The sequence below is a fragment of the Caretta caretta genome, chromosome 15 (assembly GCF_965140235.1).
Source record: "Caretta caretta isolate rCarCar2 chromosome 15, rCarCar1.hap1, whole genome shotgun sequence".
NCBI lineage: Eukaryota > Metazoa > Chordata > Testudines > Cheloniidae > Caretta > Caretta caretta.
In genome coordinates this window covers 6,042,770-6,064,063 of record NC_134220.1, presented here as the reverse complement: position 1 = coordinate 6,064,063, position 21,294 = coordinate 6,042,770, and the positions used below count along the sequence as shown (strand labels likewise).

Below are 21,294 nucleotides of genomic sequence, written 5' to 3'. Positions count from 1 at the left end.
TCTACATCCATAGTGGCTAGGATGGTGTTTTCAGGAAGATCACCGACGGATTGTAGTTTCCTCAGGAAGTCAGTGGTGTCTCGAAGATAGCTGGGAGTGCTGGTAGCGTAGGGCCTGAAGAGGGAGTCTACATAGCCAGACAATCCTGCTGTCCAGGGTGCCAATGCCAGATTGACAGAGCCGGAAGAGTACCCAGATGTCACCTACTACAGGACAGGCCCAACAAAGAAAATAACAGAACGCCACTAGCCATCATTTCAGCCCCCAACTAAAATCTCTCCAACGCATCATCAAGGATCTACAACCTATCCTGAAGGACGACCCATCACTCTCACAGATCATGGGAGACAGGACAGTCCTTGCTTACAGACAGCCCCCCAACCTGAAGCATATACTCACCAGCAACCACATACCTCACAACAGAACCACTAACCCAGGAACCTATCCTTGCAACAAAGCCCATTGCCAACTGTGTCCACGTATCTATTCAGGGGACACCATCATAGGGCCTAATCACATCAGCCACACTGTCAGCGGCGCGTTCACCTGCACATCCACCAATGTGATATATGCCATCATGTGCCAGCAATGCCCCTCTGCCATGTACATTGGTCAAACTGGACAGTCTCTACATAAAAGAATAAATGGACACAAATCAGACGTCAAGAATTATAACATTCATAAACCAGTCAGAGAACACTTCAATCTCTCTGGTCACTCGATTACAGACCTAAAGGTCGCAATATTAGAACAAAAAGACTTCAAAAACAGACTCCAATGAGAGACTGCTGAATTGGAATTAATTTGCAAACTGGATACAATTAACTTAGGCTGGAATAGAGACTGGGAGTGGTTGAGTCATTACACAAAGTAAAACTATTTCTGCATGTTTATTCCCCACCACCCATTGTTCCTCAGCCGTTCTTGTCAACTGCTGGAAATGGCCCACCTTGATTATCACTACAAAAGGTTTTCTTACCTCTCCCCCTCTGCTCTCCTGCTGGTATTAGCTCATCTTAAGTGATCACTTTCCTTACAGTGTGTATGATAACACCCATTGTTTCATGTTCTCAGTGTATATAAATCTCCCCACTGCATTTTCCACTGAATGCGTCCGATGAAGTGAGCTGTAGCTCACGAAAGCTTATGCTGAAATAAATTTGTTAGTCTCTAAGGTGCCACAAGTCCTCCTTTTCTTATTTCACAGTTTCAGTCTTAACTATTCTGTTGCTTTCATGAGTAAAGGTTGCTCCTATGAGTGTGTTAGGGTCTAATTCTGACCCTGGAAATAGGAGGACCCTGTTTCAGGATGAAAACAAATGTTGAAATACCAGAACTTTTCCGGGACAGAAATTCCATTTTCTGAACAGCTCTATATCTGAATGTGCATAGACAGCAGGAATATAAAAGTGAAGTGACTAAGATATGGAGGCTTGCCAATAGATGTTATGGGCCTGAAAGTCATGATACAGAATCTAGCCCTGTACTGTAAGGCATACTAGTAGACTTACCTTTCGTGTGTATGTCCTTAATGTTCACATTTCCTGGTTTGTGAGTATTTAAATGTACAACATTAACCTTGCATTACCATAGCATATGATAGCATTAGGTCTGTATAATAGCACAGTGGGACAATCCACATCAAGATATGTGGTCAAGATTGTGCCCCCTGAGATTCACAGACATGGGTAGATTTCCCTTTTCCCACCTCTGTGACACTATCCCGCAGCTCACTGGGCCCCACATAACTCTTACAATATTTTCCATAAATACATCCCGCAATAACCACGACCACCAGAAAGTTCTTAGCTTTCAGCAGAGACCCCACATGCCCCTCCTTTGGTGAAACATCATGAAGATGGTGATTGTAGGGGAAGCATGCCCATCTGGGTATGTCTTGGCTTACAGAGTAGTAACTCTGTACCCCTAGTCTGTTGCCAAACTGGGGCTGTTGGGTCATAACACCTAACCCAGGCTTTGTGAATCCCAGTGATTTTTTTCCAGGCACCTAAAAATTAGGCAGGTGATACTCGGCATTGTCATGCCCAAGTTTCTTCAGGAATCTAGTCCCAAATGTTTATATGTTAATATATTGTTTGAAAATACTTTTAAAATCCTTTTACATAAGCTCCTGGGTAAAATTTTCAAAAGCACCAAAGTTACGTAAGAGCCTAAATCCTATTGTCAGATGTAATCTAAGCCCGTATCTACCTAAGATCCCTTAGGGCTAGATCCACATAGAGACTTAGATGTCACAGAGGTGAGCATTGCAATGCCTAATTTTTAGTTGCCTGCCACCCAGCGGACTCCTCAGACCTGAGTTAGGTGCTGTGGCAAATGGCCAACACTACTGTGGCTCCAGGGGCTCTGATTAACCTGTAGTAACCTCTCCTTAGTCCACAGGGAATAAGGCTCTGATCATCCTGGGGGTTACATACTTCCCCTCTATTACACTTTTGCTGCCCTCTGGCCTTGCTGTATCACAGTACCCAGACTCCCTATGTAATGCAGGGGGAGAGTTAGGGGCCTAAGAATGGGATTGGCAGACCCCAGCAAGTGGAACGGGGAGCCTCCTGAGCTAGCCAATTAGAAATGCAGAGGAGGGGCCCAAACACATGCCTTCATCTAACTTCAGGCTGGAGGAAAGTGTCTTTCTCCCCTGGGGACTCGCAGCTGTGACCCTTCTCCTGGTGCTAGGTGGCTGAGCAAGAACAGCCCTTTCTCATGGAAAAAACAGAGATAGAGTCAATAACCTAGAGTCAATAATCTAATAACAATTAGAGCACTCACATGAGCATACGGGGACACAAGAACAAATGGATATAAACTGGTCATTGGGAAGTTTAGACTTGAAATTAGATGAAGGTTTCTAACCATCAGAGGAGTGAAGTTTTGGAATAGCCTTCCAAGGGAAGCAGTGGGGGCAAAAGATCTATCTGGCTTTAAGATTAAACTCAATAAGTTTATGGAGGAGATGGTATGATAGGATAACATGATTTTGGTAATTAATTGATCCTTATATGTTCATGGTAAATAGACCTAATGGCCTGTGATGGGATGTTAGATGGGGTGGGATCTGAGTACCCAGGAAAGAATTTTCCATAGTATCTGGCTGGTGAATCTTGCCCACATGCTCAGGGTTTAGCTGATCGCCATATTTGGGGTCGGGAAGGAATTTTCCTCCCAGGCAGATTGGAAGAGTCCCTGGAGGTTTTTCGCCTTCCTCTGTACCATGGGGCACGGGTCACTTGCTGGAGGATTCTCTGCTCCTTGAAGTCTTTAAACCACGATTTGAGGACTTCAATAGCTCAGACATAGGTGAGAGGTTTTTCGCAGGGGTGGGTGAGATTCTGTGGCCTGCGTTGTGCAGGAGGTCAGACTAGATGACCATAATGGTCCCTTCTGACCTTAGTATCTATGAATCTGTTCTCAAATTCTTGATGTGGAACAGGAACTTGAACGTGGGCATCCGACTTCCCAAGGGGAATGCCCAAATCACCAGTCTGGGGGCTGTTTTGGGATGTCTCTTTCTCAATCTCTGTTCTGCTGTGTATGAATAATGACACAGGCATTGCTGCAGCATTGGGCCCCAGAATCTCTCATTTCTCTAGTTGGTCATTTGATTCCAGCTCTTTTGGTACTGGAGATAATCTTGAAAACTGGACCAGCTGTCACTGAGGCAGGGTCCCATGCCTGAGTCTGCAGAAAGCCTGCAACAATAATTCTAAAATATTTGAACTGTCTCATTCATCTCAGTCAGGGTCCCTGGGGCAGCTGCAGTAATTGACATTTTTTTTCAAGATGCCACCAGATTCAGCACTTCTGCTGTACAATTTGTTGTTTTGCTGCACTGTGGCTACAATCTCTGACCCGTCCCACAGCACCAGGCCCCTCGTCACTGGCACAGATGGAGGAACTGATTTGGGACAAACATTTATGAGAGAAAGAACCCCTTCTTGAGATCACCAGCCAATCAGTAACTGCTGGGGATCAGAAAACTTCCTATGTGGCCACCTCTATTATGGAGATTTTACACCTACCTCTGCAACAGCGGGTAGTGGCCGGTGTCAGAGTGCCCGGCCGGAAGATCACTTGCAGTTATATTAGACAGTGTGTTGGCTCCTTGAGTCACTCTGTGCAGCACTTGCAGAGACATGTTTAGTAACAGAAAGGATGCAGATAAGAAAACCACAATTGAAACCTGACAAATTCTTTTCCTAAATGTGTGTTTTTCAGGCCCAAAGCTCTTAGCTGTAAAGGCAAAGAAGTTGAGAATGTTTTCAACATCCGAACTCCTGAAGATGCCAACCGGGTAGTGAAACTGGCCAGCAGCAAGAATGCAGTTATAGTGGGGGCCTCTTTCCTTGGTGAGATTTGGTCTTGGGCAGACCATCTCAAGAATCCCATTCAGGGGCCTTTGGGCAGAATTTTCCCTTTGAGATGTTATAGTTTTCTTTATAATTCCCCATTTTCCACATGGTTAATTAACCACTAGAACAATTTACCCAGGGAAGTAGTGGAGTCTCTGTCCCTTGAAATCTTTAAATCAATATGTCTCTCTAAAAGATCTGCTCTAGCTCAGTCAGACGTTATTAGACTGGATGCAGGAATCGCTGGATGAAATTTGATGTCATGTGTTATTCATGCGGTCAGACCTTAACATCTATTAATCCTATTTTTGACCTGTGCCTAGCCCTTGAATTTTCTTGTGATCTTTTTGGCCAGAATAATCTATTGTAGATCCTTAAAAGATATAGCTAGTTCATGAAGCTAGTGAATTTTCTGGGCTGTTTTATTTTTTGTATGCAGCCACATGACATCCTTTAAATGAAAAATTCCCTTCTTATGACTCATTTGTGGCTATTGCCACAATTGTCTACTTGTATTGGTAACCTTCCATTTTATTCAGGTTCTTATAATACTTTCTAGGATACAGCCCTCCTGACCTCAACTTGTAAATTAATTTAATTAATTGTCTAGAAGACTGAACAATTAGGCTGACCAGTCTATGGACTGCATGCACATATTGGATACTTATTGTTTGGGTCAGTTTCCTGGTTTCAAGATGTAATCCATCCAGTCAGGAAGCAGAAACTGTAACATGCAACCTCGGTGACCAATCACAAACTGCAAATAGTCAAAGTGAACAATTCACAGAGAACGGATAGGTTGAAAATGTCTTGGCCAGGCTATTTGAACGGTGCTTCCAAATAACAAACACATTCCTAGACATCGGGATTGATTCATGATTAGAAAAAAAGAGCTAAATTCACAATGACTCTTATTTGCAATGTATAATTCAGTAAGCTTGACTTTGATCCCAGCCACAGAGTGTATGCTCCTCCTAGTTCTTCTATTCATAATGTTACGGTTTTAAATGAGAGAGACAAGGTGGGTGTGGTAATATTTTTATTGAACCAACTTCTGCGGGTGAGAGACACGAACTTTCACTCTCCACAGAGCTCTGCTTCAGGCTTGTGGAGTTTGAAAGCTTGTCTATTTCGCCCACAGAAGTTGATCCAATAAAAGATGTTACCACACCCATCTTGTCTCTCATATCCCAGGACCAGCATGTCTACATCACCACTGCAAACAGTGATGGTTTTCAATGACCATTTACTAAGTATATTACAGTGCATCACTTCAGTCTTCAAATCCTTTTTGTGGCTTCTTTCTTGTAAGAATTTCACAAATAAATAATTGGTCTTGGGGTGAAGAACAAAAACAATCACTATGAAACCCTTTGGCAAGCAGAAGGTTTGGTTTCTGCCCAACCTATGAATACACTTAATATCCCAAAATAGCAATTCCAGTTCCCATCACAGGGAATCAGGTTGCTTGAGGCAAACCAGGTCATGCTGAGCCACAATTATCATTATTCATACCAGCAATAGTCCTCAAATTGCAGTCATACCAGAAACCCCAGTAAGGATCAAATCCTGACTGTGCTAGGAGGAAAGGGGTGACGTTACACATGTATAACAAAAAGATGGTCCCTGCCCCCAGTGCTTACAATAGACTGAGCGAGCGGAAAACGTTCTTCATACCATCTGCAGTGTATTCTTCTGCTGAGCCCAAAAGCAGCTGCTCATGCCTTAGCAGCTGTTCCCAGCCCTGAAAGGGTGAATTGAAAGTTCTCACATCTCTAGCCACCACCTGACAGCTCTTTGGAGTACTCATCTGGAGTACTGTGTCCAGTTTTGGGCCCCACACTTCAAGAAGGATGTGGATAAATTGGAGAGAGTCCAGCGAAGGGCAACAAAAATGATTAGGGGTCTGGAACACATGAGTTATGAGGAGAGGCTGAGGGAGCTGGGATTGTTTAGCCTGCAGAAGAGAAGAATGAGGGGGGATTTGATAGCTGCTTTCAACTACCTGAAAGGGGGTTCCAAAGAGGATGGCTCTAGACTGTTCTCAATGGTATCAGATGACAGAACGAGGAGTAATGGTCTCAAGCTGCAGTGGGGGAGGTTTAGATTGGATATTAGGAAAAACTTTTTCACTAAGAGGGTGGTGAAACACTGGAATGCGTTACCTAGGGAGGTGGTAGAATCTCCTTCCTTAGAGGTTTTTAAGGTCAGGCTTGACAAAGCCCTGGCTGGGATGATTTAACTGGGAATTGGTCCTGCTTCGAGCAGGGGGTTGGACTAGATGACCTTCTGGGGTCCCTTCCAACCCTTATATTCTATGATTCTATGATTCTTGAATTCAGCTCCAGAGACCTCACTGAAGTGCAGGGAGTGGCGCGCGCTGTCTCTGACCTGCTTCTGTTCCCCAGGGATGGAGGTGGCAGCCTACCTCACAGAGAAGGCCCATTCTGTGTCTGTGGTTGAGCTGGAAGAAGTGCCTTTCATGAAGTTCTTTGGGGAGAAGGTTGGCCAAGCTCTCATGAAGGTGATTATGACTTACCAGTCTCTTAGAGGATTGTTTTGGATCAAGCAAGCAGGTCAGTGACCCTGATTCCTGCTGTGCGGAGGACAGCTGTGTACGTCTTACCTCCTTGCTGGCACTACCAGTTAATCGTATCATTGTGTTCGGTTTATTTAATGTATGAATGAGAATACAGTGTTCTGATGCTATAAAGTGATGCATGGTGGTTGACACCTAAAAGAAAACATTAGTCATCTCCTCCCCCATTGGCCTAATTGCAATATCCTCAAGTATTTTGTGTTCCTACACTGCAAAATTATGACACCCCACTGAGCAGGCGAGATGCAGAGATGCTCAGAGAGCCCGTTTTCAGTGCACCCTCAAGCCAAGGTGAGAGCTGTAGCTCAAGAGGGAGGGAATGGGATTGTGGAGGAAAAGTCAGAGAAGCCAGAAGCTGGTGGTAGCTCCAGAGCTTAAGGACTTTTGTCTCTCTCTTGTTGCACAGATGTTTGAAAACAACAGGGTGAAGTTCTACATGCAGACTGAAGTGTCTGAGCTGCGGGAGCAGGAGGGCAAGGTACAGTGGCTGGTGCTCCACAGGAGCTGAGCATTGTGGGGCTAAGGGAATGGGACTGGGGGCCAGACTGCACCTGACCTGTGCATGAGTGTGTGGAAGGACAGGGAGAGTGTGAGGAGCTCAAAGGAGTGCAGAAACCATTCCCAACCTGCATCCTAGGAGCATCTATGACTCCAAAGTGGGGAGAGAGCTGGGGAGAGGGCCAGTCTATGCCCCCCAGCCCCACCTCCTCCCAGCCTGTGGAGTGAACTGGGTTCAAATTAAATATAGCGATCACTACGAGCCTCCAGTAATTATGGGCTGAGGGATTCTCCTGTTTTTGGTGATTCCACACTGTACACTGCTGAGACAGGGCTTATCCTGTGACATCACTCAGAGGGCCCAAATGCCCTTTGTGCAATCAGGGTGCCTAGCCCATCCGTTAATGAAATACTGCATGAGAAAAGCACAGAGAAGTTAGCAATGCCAGAAATCAAGTTGCCCGTGCAGTCCTAATTTGGCCCCCTTTGTGTGCATGTCCAGAGGTCTGTCTGTCAGAGGTGGGGTTCGGACTTGCATTGCTGGTTCATTGTTTCTTCTCGTTTCTGTTCTATTAAATTCACATTCTCTCATCACACCCACCAGCATGTCTGTGAGGGCAACAGACATCTCAGCCCGCTGTATTTTTGTGACTGGATTTTACTGTGGAGAGATTTCAATTCTGGGGGTCTGGACAGCATTTAGGATCTAGGATGGCTGGTGAGCACCAGCCAAAGGAGAGGTTGGTGTGACATAGATCATGCATTACCACTGTGTGTCATTAGGGACTAAGAATCCTGCATAGCTACAGGGTTTACAATAGGGAGACAAGAGTGAGAATCCTGCAGGATGATCTCTTCATTGAAGCAGAATTATAATTGAGTCATTTCCCCTTATTTCATGAACTGGAGTGAGAAAGGGTACTGCTAGGCTCTTTTTTTTGTCCTTAAAGTAACCATGAGTTTCATCTGTGTCCCCTAAAGCTTAAGGAAGTTGTCCTGAAGAGTGGGAAAGTCCTCCGTGCAGATGTCTGTGTCATCGGCATAGGTAAATGAACCCTAACATGCAAAGCTTCAGCGTTTGGCAGCAATGTGGCTTCTGCTTCCCCAGATAGAGGCGAGCGCTTGGGCTGGGAATGCTGATAGCTACACTATAAGAGTGCCACATTGTAGCCATGAATCACAGGAACATAAGACTGGTAGGGACCTCCTGGGTCAATGAGTCCAGCCCTTTGCAACCCATCAAATCCACCATCAACACCCGAACAAGGGGAACCTTTTCAGCTGGTGGTTAATTGATCCTTGCCAAAGGGATGTGAAGAGAACAGTGAGAAATTGCTGTGTCAAACTCCCTTGTTATAACCTTGGTAGGTAATAGTAACTTGATGTTTCCCTCAACATTTTCATGTGATTTTTGTTTTCAGGAGAACGTTCATTTAATTTCAAATTGATCTTTTTATTTGATTCATTTTTTTTCTTTGCAGTCTGATGTGGTAGAATGGATGTTGTGTAGAGTATTTTTCCCTTTTTCTTCTCTATAATTTTCCAAACCATCTTGAGCTTTGGAAGAGTCACCAAGTGACAGCCTTCCATTTCCCTTTTTGCTGCCTGTTGACTTTTCCAAAGTTGGTGAAGTTTTGAAAAGTGAGAATGAAAAAAGGAAAATGGGGGGAGGAAAAGGAGAAAAGAAGGGGGAAAACGATCTGTAATGCAGAGAAACAGAGGAGAGCCCTCTTTGAACGTGGTTGTGCAACTGGATACTCTCATAAAAAAACAACCTTCGACACAAACTTCCTCGTGGCTGGACTTTACTAAAACTAGACAAGCCATTTACAACACACATTTTGCTTCTCTACAAAAGAAAAAGGACACTAAATTATTTAAACTACTACAAGCCACAAGGGGCCACAGCAATGGTTCCCTTAACCCACCCAGCAATATTGTTAATCTATCCAACTATACTCTTAACCCAGCAGAAGAATCTGTCCTATCTCGGGGCCTCTCCTTCTGTCCCTCCACCCCACGAACATGATACAGTTCTGTGGTGATCTAGAATCCTATTTTCGACGTCTCCGACTCAAGGAATATTTCCAACACACCTCTGAACAACATACTAATCCACAGAGACCTTCCTACCAACACTACAAAAAGAAGGATTCTAAGTGGACTCCTCCTGAAGGTCGAAACAGCAGACTAGACTTCTACATAGAGTGCTTCCGCCGACGTGCACGGGCTGAAATTGTGGAAAAGCAGCATCACTTGCCTCATAACCTCAGCCGTGCAGAACACAACGCCATCCACAGCCTCAGAAACAACTCTGACATCATAATCAAAAAGGGTGACAAAGGAGGTGCTGTTGTCATCATGAATAGGTCGGAATATGAACAAGAGGCTGCTCGGCAGCTCTCCAACACCACTTTCTACAAGCCATTACCCTCTGATCCCACTGAGGGTTACCAAAAGAAACCACAGCATTTGCTCAAGAAACTCCCTGAAAAAGCACAAGAACAAATCCACACAGACACACGGCTGGAACCCCGACCTGGGGTATTCTATCTGCTACCCAAGATCCATAAACCTGGAAATCCTGGGCGCCCCATCATCTCAGGCATTGGCACCCTGACAGCAGGATTGTCTGGCTATGTAGGCTCCCTCCTCAGGCCCTACGCTACCAGCACTCCCAACTGTCTTCAAGACACCACTGACTTCCTGAGGAAACTACAATCCATCAGTGATCTTCCTGAAAACACCATCCTGACTACTATGTAGAAGCCCTCTACACCAACATTCCACACAAAGATGGACTACAAGCCATCAGGAACACTATCCCCGATAATGTCACGGCAAACCTGGTGGCTGAACTTTGTGACTTTGTCCTCACCCATAACTATTTCACGTTTGGGGACAATGTATACCTTCAAATCAGCGGCACTGCTATGAGTACCCGCATGGCCACACAGTATGCCAACGTTTTTATGGCTGACTTAGAACAACACTTCATCAGCTCTTGTCCCCTAATGCCTCTACTCTGCTTGTGCTATATTGATGACATCTTCATCATCTGGACTCATGGAAAAGAAGCCCTTGAGGAATTCCACCATGATTTCAACATTTTCCATCCCACCACCAACCTCAGCCTGGACCAGTCCACACAAGAGATCCACTTCCTGGACACTACAGTGCTAATAAGCGATGGTCACATAAACACCACCCTATACCGGAAACCTACTGACCGCTATTCCTACCTACATGCCTCCAGCTTTCACCCAGACCACACCACATGATCTATTGTCTACAGCCGAGCTCTACGATACAACCACATTTGCTCCAACCACTCAGACAGAGACAAACACCTACAAGATCTCTATCAAGCATTATTACAACTACAATACCCGCCTGCTGAAGTGAAGAAACAGATTGACAGAGCCAGAAGTCACCTACTACAGGACAGGCCCAACAAAGAAAATAACAGAACGCCACTAGCCATCACCTTCAGCCCCCAACTAAAACCTCTCCAATGCATTATCAAGGATCTACAACATATCCTGAAGGACGACCCATCACTCTCACAAATCTTGGAAGACAGGACAGTCCTTGCTTATAGACGGCCCCCCAACCTGAAGCAAATACTCACCAGCAACCACACACCACACAACAGAACCACTAACCCAGGAACCTATCCTTGCAACAAAGCCCGTTGCCAGTTGTGCCCACATATCTATTCAGGGAACACCACCATAGGGCCTAATCACATCAGCCACACTATCAGAGGCTCGTTCACCTGCACATCTACCAATATGATACCATCATGTGCCAGTAATGCCCCTCTGCCATGTACATTGGTCAAACTGCACAGTCTCTACGTAAAAGAATAAATGGACGCAAATCAGATGTCAAGAATTATAACATTCATAAACCAGTCGGAGAACACTTCAATCTCTCTGGTCACTCGATTTCTGACCTCAAAGTGACTATCCTTCAACAAAAAAACTTGGAAAACAGACTCCAACGAGAAACTGCTGAATTGGAATTTAATTTGCAAATTGGATACAATTAACTTAGGCTTGAATAGAAACTGGGAGTGGTTGAGTCATTATACTAAGTGAAACTATTTCCCCTTGTTTATTCCTCCCTTCCCTCCCTCCCCCTCACTGTTCCTCAGACGTTCTTGTTAATTCCTGGAAATGTGCTGGAAATGGCTACCTTGATTATCACTTCAAAAGGTTTTCTCTCCCGCCACCCCACTCTCCTGTTGGTAATAGCTCATCTTAAGTGATCACTCTCCTTACAATGTATATTTTTTCATGGTCTGTGTGTATATAAAATCTCCTCCCTGTACTTTCCACTTTATGCATCCGATGAAGTGAGCTGTAGCTTATGAAAGCTTATGCTCAAATAAATTGGTTAGTCTCTAAGGTGCCACAAGTACTCCAAGGAAAGTGTGGGCCCCTTACTGAATGAGGGAGGCAACCTAGTGACAGAGGATGTGGAAAAAGCTAATGTACTCAATGCTTTTTTTGCCTCTGTCTTCACGAACAAGGTCAGCTCCCAGACTGCTGCACTGAGCAGCACATCATGGGGAGGAGGTGGCCAGCCCTCTGTGAAGGAAGAAGTGGTTCGGGAGTATTTAGAAAAACTGGATGTGCACAAGTCCATGGGGCCAGATATGTTGCATCCGAGAGTGCTAAAGGAATTGGCGGATGTGATTGCAGAGCGATTGGCTATTATCTTTGAAAACTCATGGCGATCGGGGGTAGTCCCAGAAGACTGGAAAAAGGCTAATGTAGTGCCCATCTTTAAAAAAGGGAAGAAGGATGATCCTAGGAACTACAGGCCAGTCAGCCTCACCTCAGTCCCCGGAAAAATCATGGAGCATGTCCTCAAGGAATCAATTCTGAAGCACTTAGAGGAGAGGAAAGTGATCAGGAACAGTCAGCATGGATTCACCCAGGGAAAGTCGTGCCTGACTAATCTAATTGCCTTCTATGATGAGATTACTGGTTCTGTGGATGAAGGGAAAGCAGTGGACGTGTTATTCCTCGACTTTAGCAAAGCTTTTGACACGGTCTCCCACAGTATTCTTGTCAGCAAGTTAAAGAAGTATGGGCTGGATGGATGCACTACAAGGTGGGTAGAAATATGGCTAGATTGTCAGGCTCAACGGGTAGTGATCAATGGTTCCATGTCTAGTTGGCAGCCGGTATCTAGCGGAGTGCCCCAAGGGTCGGTCCTGGGGCCGGTTTTGTTCAATATCTTCATTAATGATCTGGAGGATGGTGTGGATTGCACCCTCAGCAAGTTTGCAGATGACACTAAACTGGGAGGAGTGGTAGATACGCTGGAGGGTAGGGATAGGATGCAGAGGGACTTAGACAAATTGGAGGATTGGGCCAAAAGAAATCTGATGAGGTTCAACAAGGACAAGTGCAGAGTCCTGCACTTAGGACAGAAGAATCCAATGCACCGCGACAGACTAGGGACCGAATGGCTAGGAAGCAGTTCTGCAGAGAAGGACCTAGGGGTGACAGTGGACAAGAAGCTGGATATGAGTCAACAGTGTGCTCTTGTTGCCAAGAAGGCCAATGGCATTTTGGGGTGTATAAGTAGGGGCATTGCCAGCAGATCGAGGGACGTGATCGTTCCCCTCTATTCGACATTGGTGAGGCCTCATCTGGAGTACTGTGTCCAGTTTTGGGCCCCACACTACAAGAAGGATGTGGATAAATTGGAGAGAGTCCAGCGAAGGGCAACAAAAATGATTAGGGGACTGGAACACATGAGTTATGAGGAGAGGCTGAGGGAACTGGGATTGTTTAGTCTACGGAAGAGAAGAATGAGGGGGGATTTGATTGCTGCTTTTAACTACCTCAAAGGTGGATCCAAAGAGGATGGATCTAGACTATTCTCAGAGATAGCAGATGACAGGACAAGGAGTAATGGTCTTAAGTTGTGGTGGGTGAGGTTTAGGTTGGATATTAGGAAAAAATTTTTCACTAGGAGGGTGGTGAAACACTGGAATGCGTTACCTAGGGAGGTGGTGGAATCCCCTTCCTTAGAAAAAAGAAAAGGAGTACTTGTGGCACCTTAGAGACTAACCAATTTATTTGAGCATAAGCTTTCGTGAGCTACAGCTCACTTCATCGATGAAGTGAGCTGTAGCTCACGAAAGCTTATGCTCAAATAAATTGGTTAGTCTCTAAGGTGCCACAAGTACTCCTTTTCTTTTTGCGAATACAGACTAACACGGCTGTTACTCTGAAACCCTTCCTTAGAAGTTTTTAAGGTCAAGCTTGACAAAGCCCTGGCTGGGATGATTTAGTTGGGATTGGTCCTGCTCTGGGCAGGGGGTTGGACTAGATGGCCTCCAGAGGTCCCTTCCAACTCTGTTATTCTATGATTCTTTTCTTTTTGCAAATATAGACTAACACGGCTGCTACTCTGAAACCTGCCATTTTAATGATTGTTTGGTGCTTAGATACCATCACTTTTGAAATATTTGTGGTAGATAGAGAAACAGACTAAAACTATTCTCAAGCATTGATAAGACTCCCCCAATTCAACACCCTTATGAATTTTAAACTTGAAGTGCATTAAAACATGATAATATTCATTGTGTAGTATGTGGAGTCCAATACTTGGTAGTTCTCAAACTTTTCCATAACAAGACCCCCTGACCGCTGTTCTAGGACTCCCACAAAACCCTTCTCTCATTTAACTAGGCAGTAATATTGACATAATGTACTTGTGCATCATTTTGTACAAATTAGGCAGTCTAGACGGCGTAGCTTTTATTTCCCCTCTTTTATTTGCATTTTGTATCGATATTTTAAAAAGCTACAACCAAAAACATTTTAAGATTAAAAATCATGGCCGGCACTTTAGGTGCTCTGTTTATGGCCATGCTTCGGGTTCAGGGAGCTATGCCACCTCCTTGTGCTCTCCTCCTGGACAAAGCCTCAGTCCTGCAGGTGCACTCCATGAAGGTGACCCCTCTGCCCATGTGGAACTCGTTGCAGGATGGGGGCTTGAACGTACAAGCCAGGCAAAGGTTAGAGGGGCAGGGATAGTCTACAGGCACAGTGATCACCACGGATGGGTGGCAATCAGTGTGTTAGCTCCACTTTTCGAAGGAAATTGTTCTGATATTTTTTAAAATTTGTATATTGAGTGGGAGTGGGGTGAGTTAATTGGAGCACAGGAGTCTGGAAGGGAAGGACAGTACTGCGGAGGAGGGCAAACAGGGACAGAAGGAGCACTCTCCATGTGCCATCTGATAAGAACAGAGTTACCTGGTTTCCAAATGCAGCTGCACAAGTTGTACATATTCTAATTAGTTTATCCCTAGGTCTGTGCATTTCCACTGTACTTTCGCTTCTGCCAAATCCTCCCCATCCTTTGAACTTGGCCAACAAGGCTCTGAATCCCCCTGTCAATTATTCATTTGCTGCCCCCTCTGGCACCAAGCACAGCTGCATTTGTGGGACCCAACAGAAGATGTTAACTGAGCAGCACCTGGTATCATGGAACTGAGCTGACATTGGCAGGAGAGTGATTGCTGGTGTTAGCAGGTCCTTTCTCGCTCTGACATCTGTTTTCATGAGAGAGCCAGTGTTTGGGAGTCAGACCCACTCACACCACGTCCTTTGACTTTCTGGCAGGTGCAAGTCCAGCAACAGGATTTCTGAAGCAGAGCGGCATTAACATGGATTCCAAAGGCTTCATTGTCGTCAACAAGGTAAATACTGTCAAAGCACTGACTGTTGCAAGGCCCTACGCAGGCTCTGATGGTAGGTGTGGAGACAGCCATATAGCGGAGGAGTGGGAGCAAATCCAGAGTTAAGGTTGTAGTGCAGTAGCTGTTTAGAGCCAAATTTTCAAAGTAATCTGCCTACACATGTATATTTTAGAGTATCTTGAAAATTGCTGTAGCTCACTAAGGACATGGTTAGACTATGTGGGATAAATATGGGGTCATTTAGCTAAGGGATTCTTGAGTAGCCCCAAAGTGAGTGGTTTAAGATTAATAGATTCTTATGATTATTGACTCACAATAAAATTGCGTGAGAGGATGCGATTTTGGCCCCTGCTGTGGACTGTCCCATGAGGATGTGAAAAGCTTGAGACATCAAATGATTCTGGGGACGCAAAATGAGCAAAAAATAGAGAGGGAGAGCTCCCATCCCTTCTCACAAATTCCTGGAGTGTATTGGCAGTTGCACAAAAGTACACACCCAGTAACCAAGAGGTCTACTCACAGAACATACACTAACTGCTATTAATGTTTCTGTGCCATGCAGAACCCTCACTGTGTTACTGTAGCCTTGGAGGCTGACTCGAATGCACCCATTTCACAGAGCCAGGATAGAACCCAGGACCCAGTTCCTCTAAAGTATTTAGACTTCTAACTCCCATCAACTTCAATGGGAAACACCTTTGAGGACCTGGGTCTATGTCTCTCATAGGACCAAGCCAACTCTCATCCACTTTGCCACACAGTCTTCAAAAAGCAGCCTGCCAAATCAGATGCATGTATAACCCACAATAACAATATGATTCTGCAGTGGTCACCCTCTAGAACAGGGGTGGGCAACCTATGGCACGTGTGCCGAAGGCAGCATGCGAGCTGATTTTCAGTGGCACTCTCACTGACCAGGTCCTGGCCACCTGTCGGGGGGGCTCTGCATTTTAATTTAATTTTAAATGAAGCTTCTTAAACATTTTAAAAACACTTTCTAAAGCCTAAGACTTAACGAAATAACAGTTTTGGTTCAAGGTAAGCTTCTTGCCATACTACTTTCCAGCAAGATGGCTGATCACTCCCTTGGTCAGGATCTCACACAGAAGGACACAGTCTATCCTGCTGCTTTCCTCTCCTCTCCCAAGGAGCGTGCTACCTCCAAACACCCTCAGCCTTGACCAAACAGAGGAAATAGAAACAAGTGTATATTTCATAGCTCCCGTTTCCTGCTCTCCTTACTGTCCTTTCATGGCTTTTGCCTACTAAAGTATTAATTAACCTCTCTCTGGAAGCCCTGGGAGGCACAGAACACACAGTGTGTGTCCAGACAAATGAGAACTTACATGGCTCAAGGCATGAAGATCAGGTGCGAGCAAACTACGCCAGATAAGATAAGACGCAAGCCTGTCCTTTCCCCAACACGAAAGCCTGGTTTAGACACTGCCAATAAGCACTTTGTTTTGTGTTTCCTTTGTATAATCAGCAAGAGCCTTTGCGATTCACAGTTACCGCAGCTGGTACCAGAAGCCAAATTAAACCATAATAAAATTGTAATCTATTTTTTAGGGTGTATGTATATGACTGCCCTCTCCGAATTTCCAAACTGCGTGTTATATGCTAACTGCCTCCTTACAACTCTTCTTTGCTATGAATGTGATTCCTACAAAAAACTTGACAATGGTTAGGCAGCTGGTGTATTGTGACTCCTGCTTATCATGCTGATCAGTATTGTAATTGGACATGCCTATATGGCATGTACAAGGTGTGATCACAGCTTGAGTAGACATATACAAGGTAGCTTTAATCTAGCTAGCTCGGATACTGGAACAGGGAAGCCACAGCAACACGTGATTCAGAGCAGGCTAGCCCCGAGAGTAATTATCCAGGGTTCCGGGTAATTTAATCTAGGTTGCTAGGTTAAAGCTAGCTCAGGTATGCCTACAGCTCAGTGTATGGCGGGACTTTCCATTCCCCCCTCAGCTGGCCTGCCTCTTGCTCACAACTTAACTTTATATCAGCAAAGTTTTGACTACTTTAGCCCAGGCCTCAGGTCTCTGATACATGGGCTTATGTTTCAGGCCCTCTCCCTACTACAGTGCTAATGGCCCCTTGCTTCCTTTCAGATGATGCAGACCAACACCCCAGGAGTTTTTGCAGCTGGTGATGCCGTCATGTTTCCACTGGCCTTGCGTAACAACAAGAAGGTGAACATCCCTCACTGGCAGATGGCACATATGCATGGTGGGTGTATTTCAGTCCCTTCGCTTTAGGGCTCCTGAACTACTTAGGGACAAGCACATCTTGAAGATGGCCAGCCAGACCTGGCTAGATAGAGAGGCAGTTGGGGAATGGGGATTTATTATTCACCATTCACTTGACTGTTCAGTATTATCCCTCATTATTCCTTCATGGGTTGTTTGTCTTAGATTGGCCAGTAGTCCTTACCCAATGGGTTTTTTTTCAGATTTGAAGGTATTTAGGCACATACTGATGCAAATAGGTGCCTAGTGGGACTTAATAAAGCACGTAACCTAGTTGAGTCCCTAACTCCCATTGCAGTGCTTGTAAATCTGACTAGGTGCCCACCTTCCTCTTTAGGCCCCCAGATACAGCTCTAGACCTTAGCTGTGCAAGCCAGGAATTTTTCCGTGATGCCTTTAGCTTCCTGCCATAGCACAATCCTTCGTGGAGCGCCCTCCTGCAGCAGGCTGTGGCATGACAGGCACACCTGCCTCAGTTTCCTTCCTTAAGAGTCCCCAGTAACTTCACACAAGCTTTCTTGCCTCAATAATACCCCTCCTTGGGGCCAGTTTATTATCAAAACATAGTGCAAATCAGTCCATAATCGAAAGTCCCCCACATAGTCCATATCACTGCAGTGCATGTAGTCCTTAAAACCCTGCTCTTTCCAGCAGGAACCTCACCTCGCTGCTGGGACTCATACTGCAGTGTCTTCACCAACATCTCTGCTCCTTGTCAGTCCCCTTCTGGCCCTCTCCCAGGACAGCCACCCCATTCCTTCCAGCTGGAGCATAACCCTGCTCTTCCCAGAGGGAACCCCACAACCCCTTTGCTGCGAGATTGTCCTCTGCAGGGGAGCATCCCTCACTCCCCCAACCCTCTCGCTGTTCCCTGGGTCCAGCTCTCTAGCATGTCAGCTGCAAGCCCTTCTGCTGCTCCCCTGCCTCTAGCCTGCTTCCTCCTTCAGCTTTCTGGCTTAGAGCCAGCAGGCACCTCTCTTTGCTGCTGCCACTCCTCTTCCTGCCCTCCGCCCTCTCCAGCCCTGGCTCAGGGAGAGCAGCAAACAAAACCCACTTTCATTGCTCCTGCCTTCAGCCTTCTCCCAGTAAATACCTTCTGCTTCCTACGAGGACCTCCTGTAGTCTCTTGGTTACTGGTAGCTCTCACCTGCCTTCTTCCGAATGAAGCTGGTAACCCCAACTCAGCAGATCTGTCTCCCCACTAAGGCCCTGCTGCCCTGCTCCTTTACAGCCTCCAGCACTGCCTCATCCTCTTAAATGGCCAAACTGGCACAGGGGCACCGGATCTGCTTCATTTAAGGGGGTCAGCCACCCTGTGACATTTCCCTTATCAATTCTCTGCACTTCATAGCCTCTAACTGATATTGATTTCCTTGTATTTCCCTTTTCTTCCATTAGTTCTGTTTCTTTTTTATTTCTAATGCTGATTTCACTTCACCACGGAACCAGGTTGGGTTTTAGCCCAAGTAGTCATCCTTCCTGAGTGTGGAATCCTGGCTTTTTGGCCCTCTAATAAACTCCTATTTTTCATTCACATTTTTCCTCTTATTCAGTTTGGCTCATAATTGTTCTCAGTGTTGGGAAATGAGCGATTTTCAAGCACCAAGTCTAGATAGTTCTGGCTGCGACTGTCTTCTCTTTGTCCATATTGAACATAATCAGATGTGGCCTAGACCATTGCTAGAATTCCTCTTCTTCCCGATATATTTAAAAATACCTTTATTGTCCTTAACCTTCTGGCCTTAGACATTTGGCTTCTCTCAGTGTCCAACAGTTTACCCAGAAAAAAGGAACTCCGCCCCCTCCCCCCAGTCAAGTTGAAGGACTCAGTCATCTCCCCGCTTGCAGACTAGCCTCTTTCTCCTTTCTGCATCAGGCTTTTTTCCCCGCCCCCCATTCTCATGCTTCCCACCGTGGCTCTGCCAGCCAGGTGCCCCAGTGGTCAGTTTTTGGAGTTCTATCACCCAGGTTACCCTTCCTTTTGAACACATTTCTCTGGTTAGCATTGTTTTAAACATGCTTTGAGGATTTGAATATCATTACATGATATAAACAAGCATCAGCACTAAAAACATGCTCTTCTTTACCTACAGCAACGCCATTCTCAGTCTATGAAGCCCTGAATCACCATGGTGCCAGTACAGATTTTGGGGAGGGGCAGTGATACTTTGCCCATAAAGGTCTCTGTTCTTGAGAAAAAAGAAAAGGAGTACTTGTGGCACCTTAGAGACTAACCAATTTATTTGAGCATGAGCTTTCGTGAGCTACAGCTCACTTCATCGGATGCATACCGTGGAAACTGCAGCAGACTTTATATACACACAGAGAATATGAAACAATACCTCCTCCCACCCCACTGTCCTGCTGGTAATAGCTTATCTAAAGTGATCATCAGGTTGGGCCATTTCCAGCACAAATCCAGGTTTTCTCACCCTCCACCCCCCACAAATTCACTCTCCTGCTGGTGATAGCCCATCCAAAGTGACAACTCTTTAAACAATGTGCATGATAATCAAGTTGGGCCATTTCCTGCACAAATCCAGGTTCTCTCACCCCCTCACCCCCCTCCCAAAAACCACACACACAAACTCACTATCCTGCTGGTAATAGCTCATCCAAAGTGACCACTCTCCCTACAATGTGCATGATAATCAAGGTGGGCCATTTCCAGCACAAATCTAGGTTTTCTCACCCCACCCCCATACACACACAAACTCACTCTCCTGCTGGTAATAGCTCATCCAAACTGACCACTCTCCAAGTTTAAATCCAAGTTAAACCAGAACATCTGGGGGGGGGGGGGGTAGGAAAAAACAAGGGGAAACAGGCTACCTTGCATAATGACTTAGCCACTCCCAGTCTCTATTTAAGCCTAAATTAATAGTATCCAATTTGCAAATGAATTCCAATTCAGCAGTTTCTCGCTGGAGTCTGGATTTGAAAGTTTTTTTGTTTTAAGATAGCGACCTTCATGTCTGTGATTGCGTGACCAGAGAGATTGAAGTGTTCTCCGACTGGTTTATGAATGTTATAATTCTTGACATCTGATTTGTGTCCATTTATTCTTTTACGTAGAGACTGTCCAGTTTGACCAATGTAAATGGCAGAGGGGCATTGCTGGCACATGATGGCATATATCACATTGGTGGATGTGCAGGTGAACGAGCCTCTGATAGTGTGGCTGATGTTATTAGGCCCTGTGATGGTGTCCCCTGAATAGATATGTGGGCACAATTGGCAACGGGCTTTGTTGCAAGGATAAGTTCCTGGATTAGTGGTTCTGTTGTGTGGTATGTGGTTGTTGGTGAGTATTTGCTTCAGGTTGCGGGGCTATCTGTAGGCAAGGACTGGCCTGTCTCCTAAGATTTGTGAGAGTGTTGGGTCATCCTTTAGGATAGGTTGTACATCCTTAATAATGCGTTGGAGGGGTTTTAGTTGGGGGCTGAAGGTGACGGCTAGTGGCGTTCTGTTATTTTCTTTGTTAGGCCTGTCCTGTAGTAGGTAACTTCTGGGAACTCTTCTGGCTCTATCAATCTGTTTCTTTACTTCCGCAGGTGGGTATTGTAGTTTGTAAGAAAGCTTGACAGAGACCTTGTAGGTGTTTGTCTCTGTCTGAGGGGTTGGAGCAAATGCGGTTGTATCGCAGAGCTTGGCTGTAGACGATGGATCGTGTGGTGTGGTCAGGGTGAAAGCTGGAGGCATGCAGGTAGGAATAGCGGTCAATAGGTTTCCGGTACAGGGTGGTGTTTATGTGACCATTGTTTATTAGCACTGTAGTGTCCAGGAAGTGGATCTCTTGTGTGGACTGGACCAGGCTGAGGTTGGTGGTGG

At 45.5% G+C, this 21,294-nt stretch overlaps 1 protein-coding gene across 10 annotated transcripts in view; it reads left to right on the top strand.

Moving 5' to 3' along the window:
* AIFM3 (AIF family member 3) overlaps positions 1-21,294 on the top strand; it is a 115,077-nt gene that overhangs the window by 66,584 nt on the left and 27,199 nt on the right. For all 10 annotated transcript variants that reach the window (XR_007352864.2, XM_048821637.2, XM_048821634.2 and 7 more), the window contains 6 exons: positions 4,237-4,367; positions 6,779-6,894; positions 7,376-7,447; positions 8,449-8,512; positions 15,123-15,199; positions 17,326-17,443. Coding sequence is in view for 9 of the 10 variants with exons in the window: in XM_048821637.2 (XP_048677594.1) it covers positions 4,237-4,367; positions 6,779-6,894; positions 7,376-7,447; positions 8,449-8,512; positions 15,123-15,199; positions 17,326-17,443 (578 nt within the window). In the remaining variant the exon portion in view is untranslated. The remainder of the gene's footprint in view (positions 1-4,236; positions 4,368-6,778; positions 6,895-7,375; positions 7,448-8,448; positions 8,513-15,122; positions 15,200-17,325; positions 17,444-21,294) is intronic.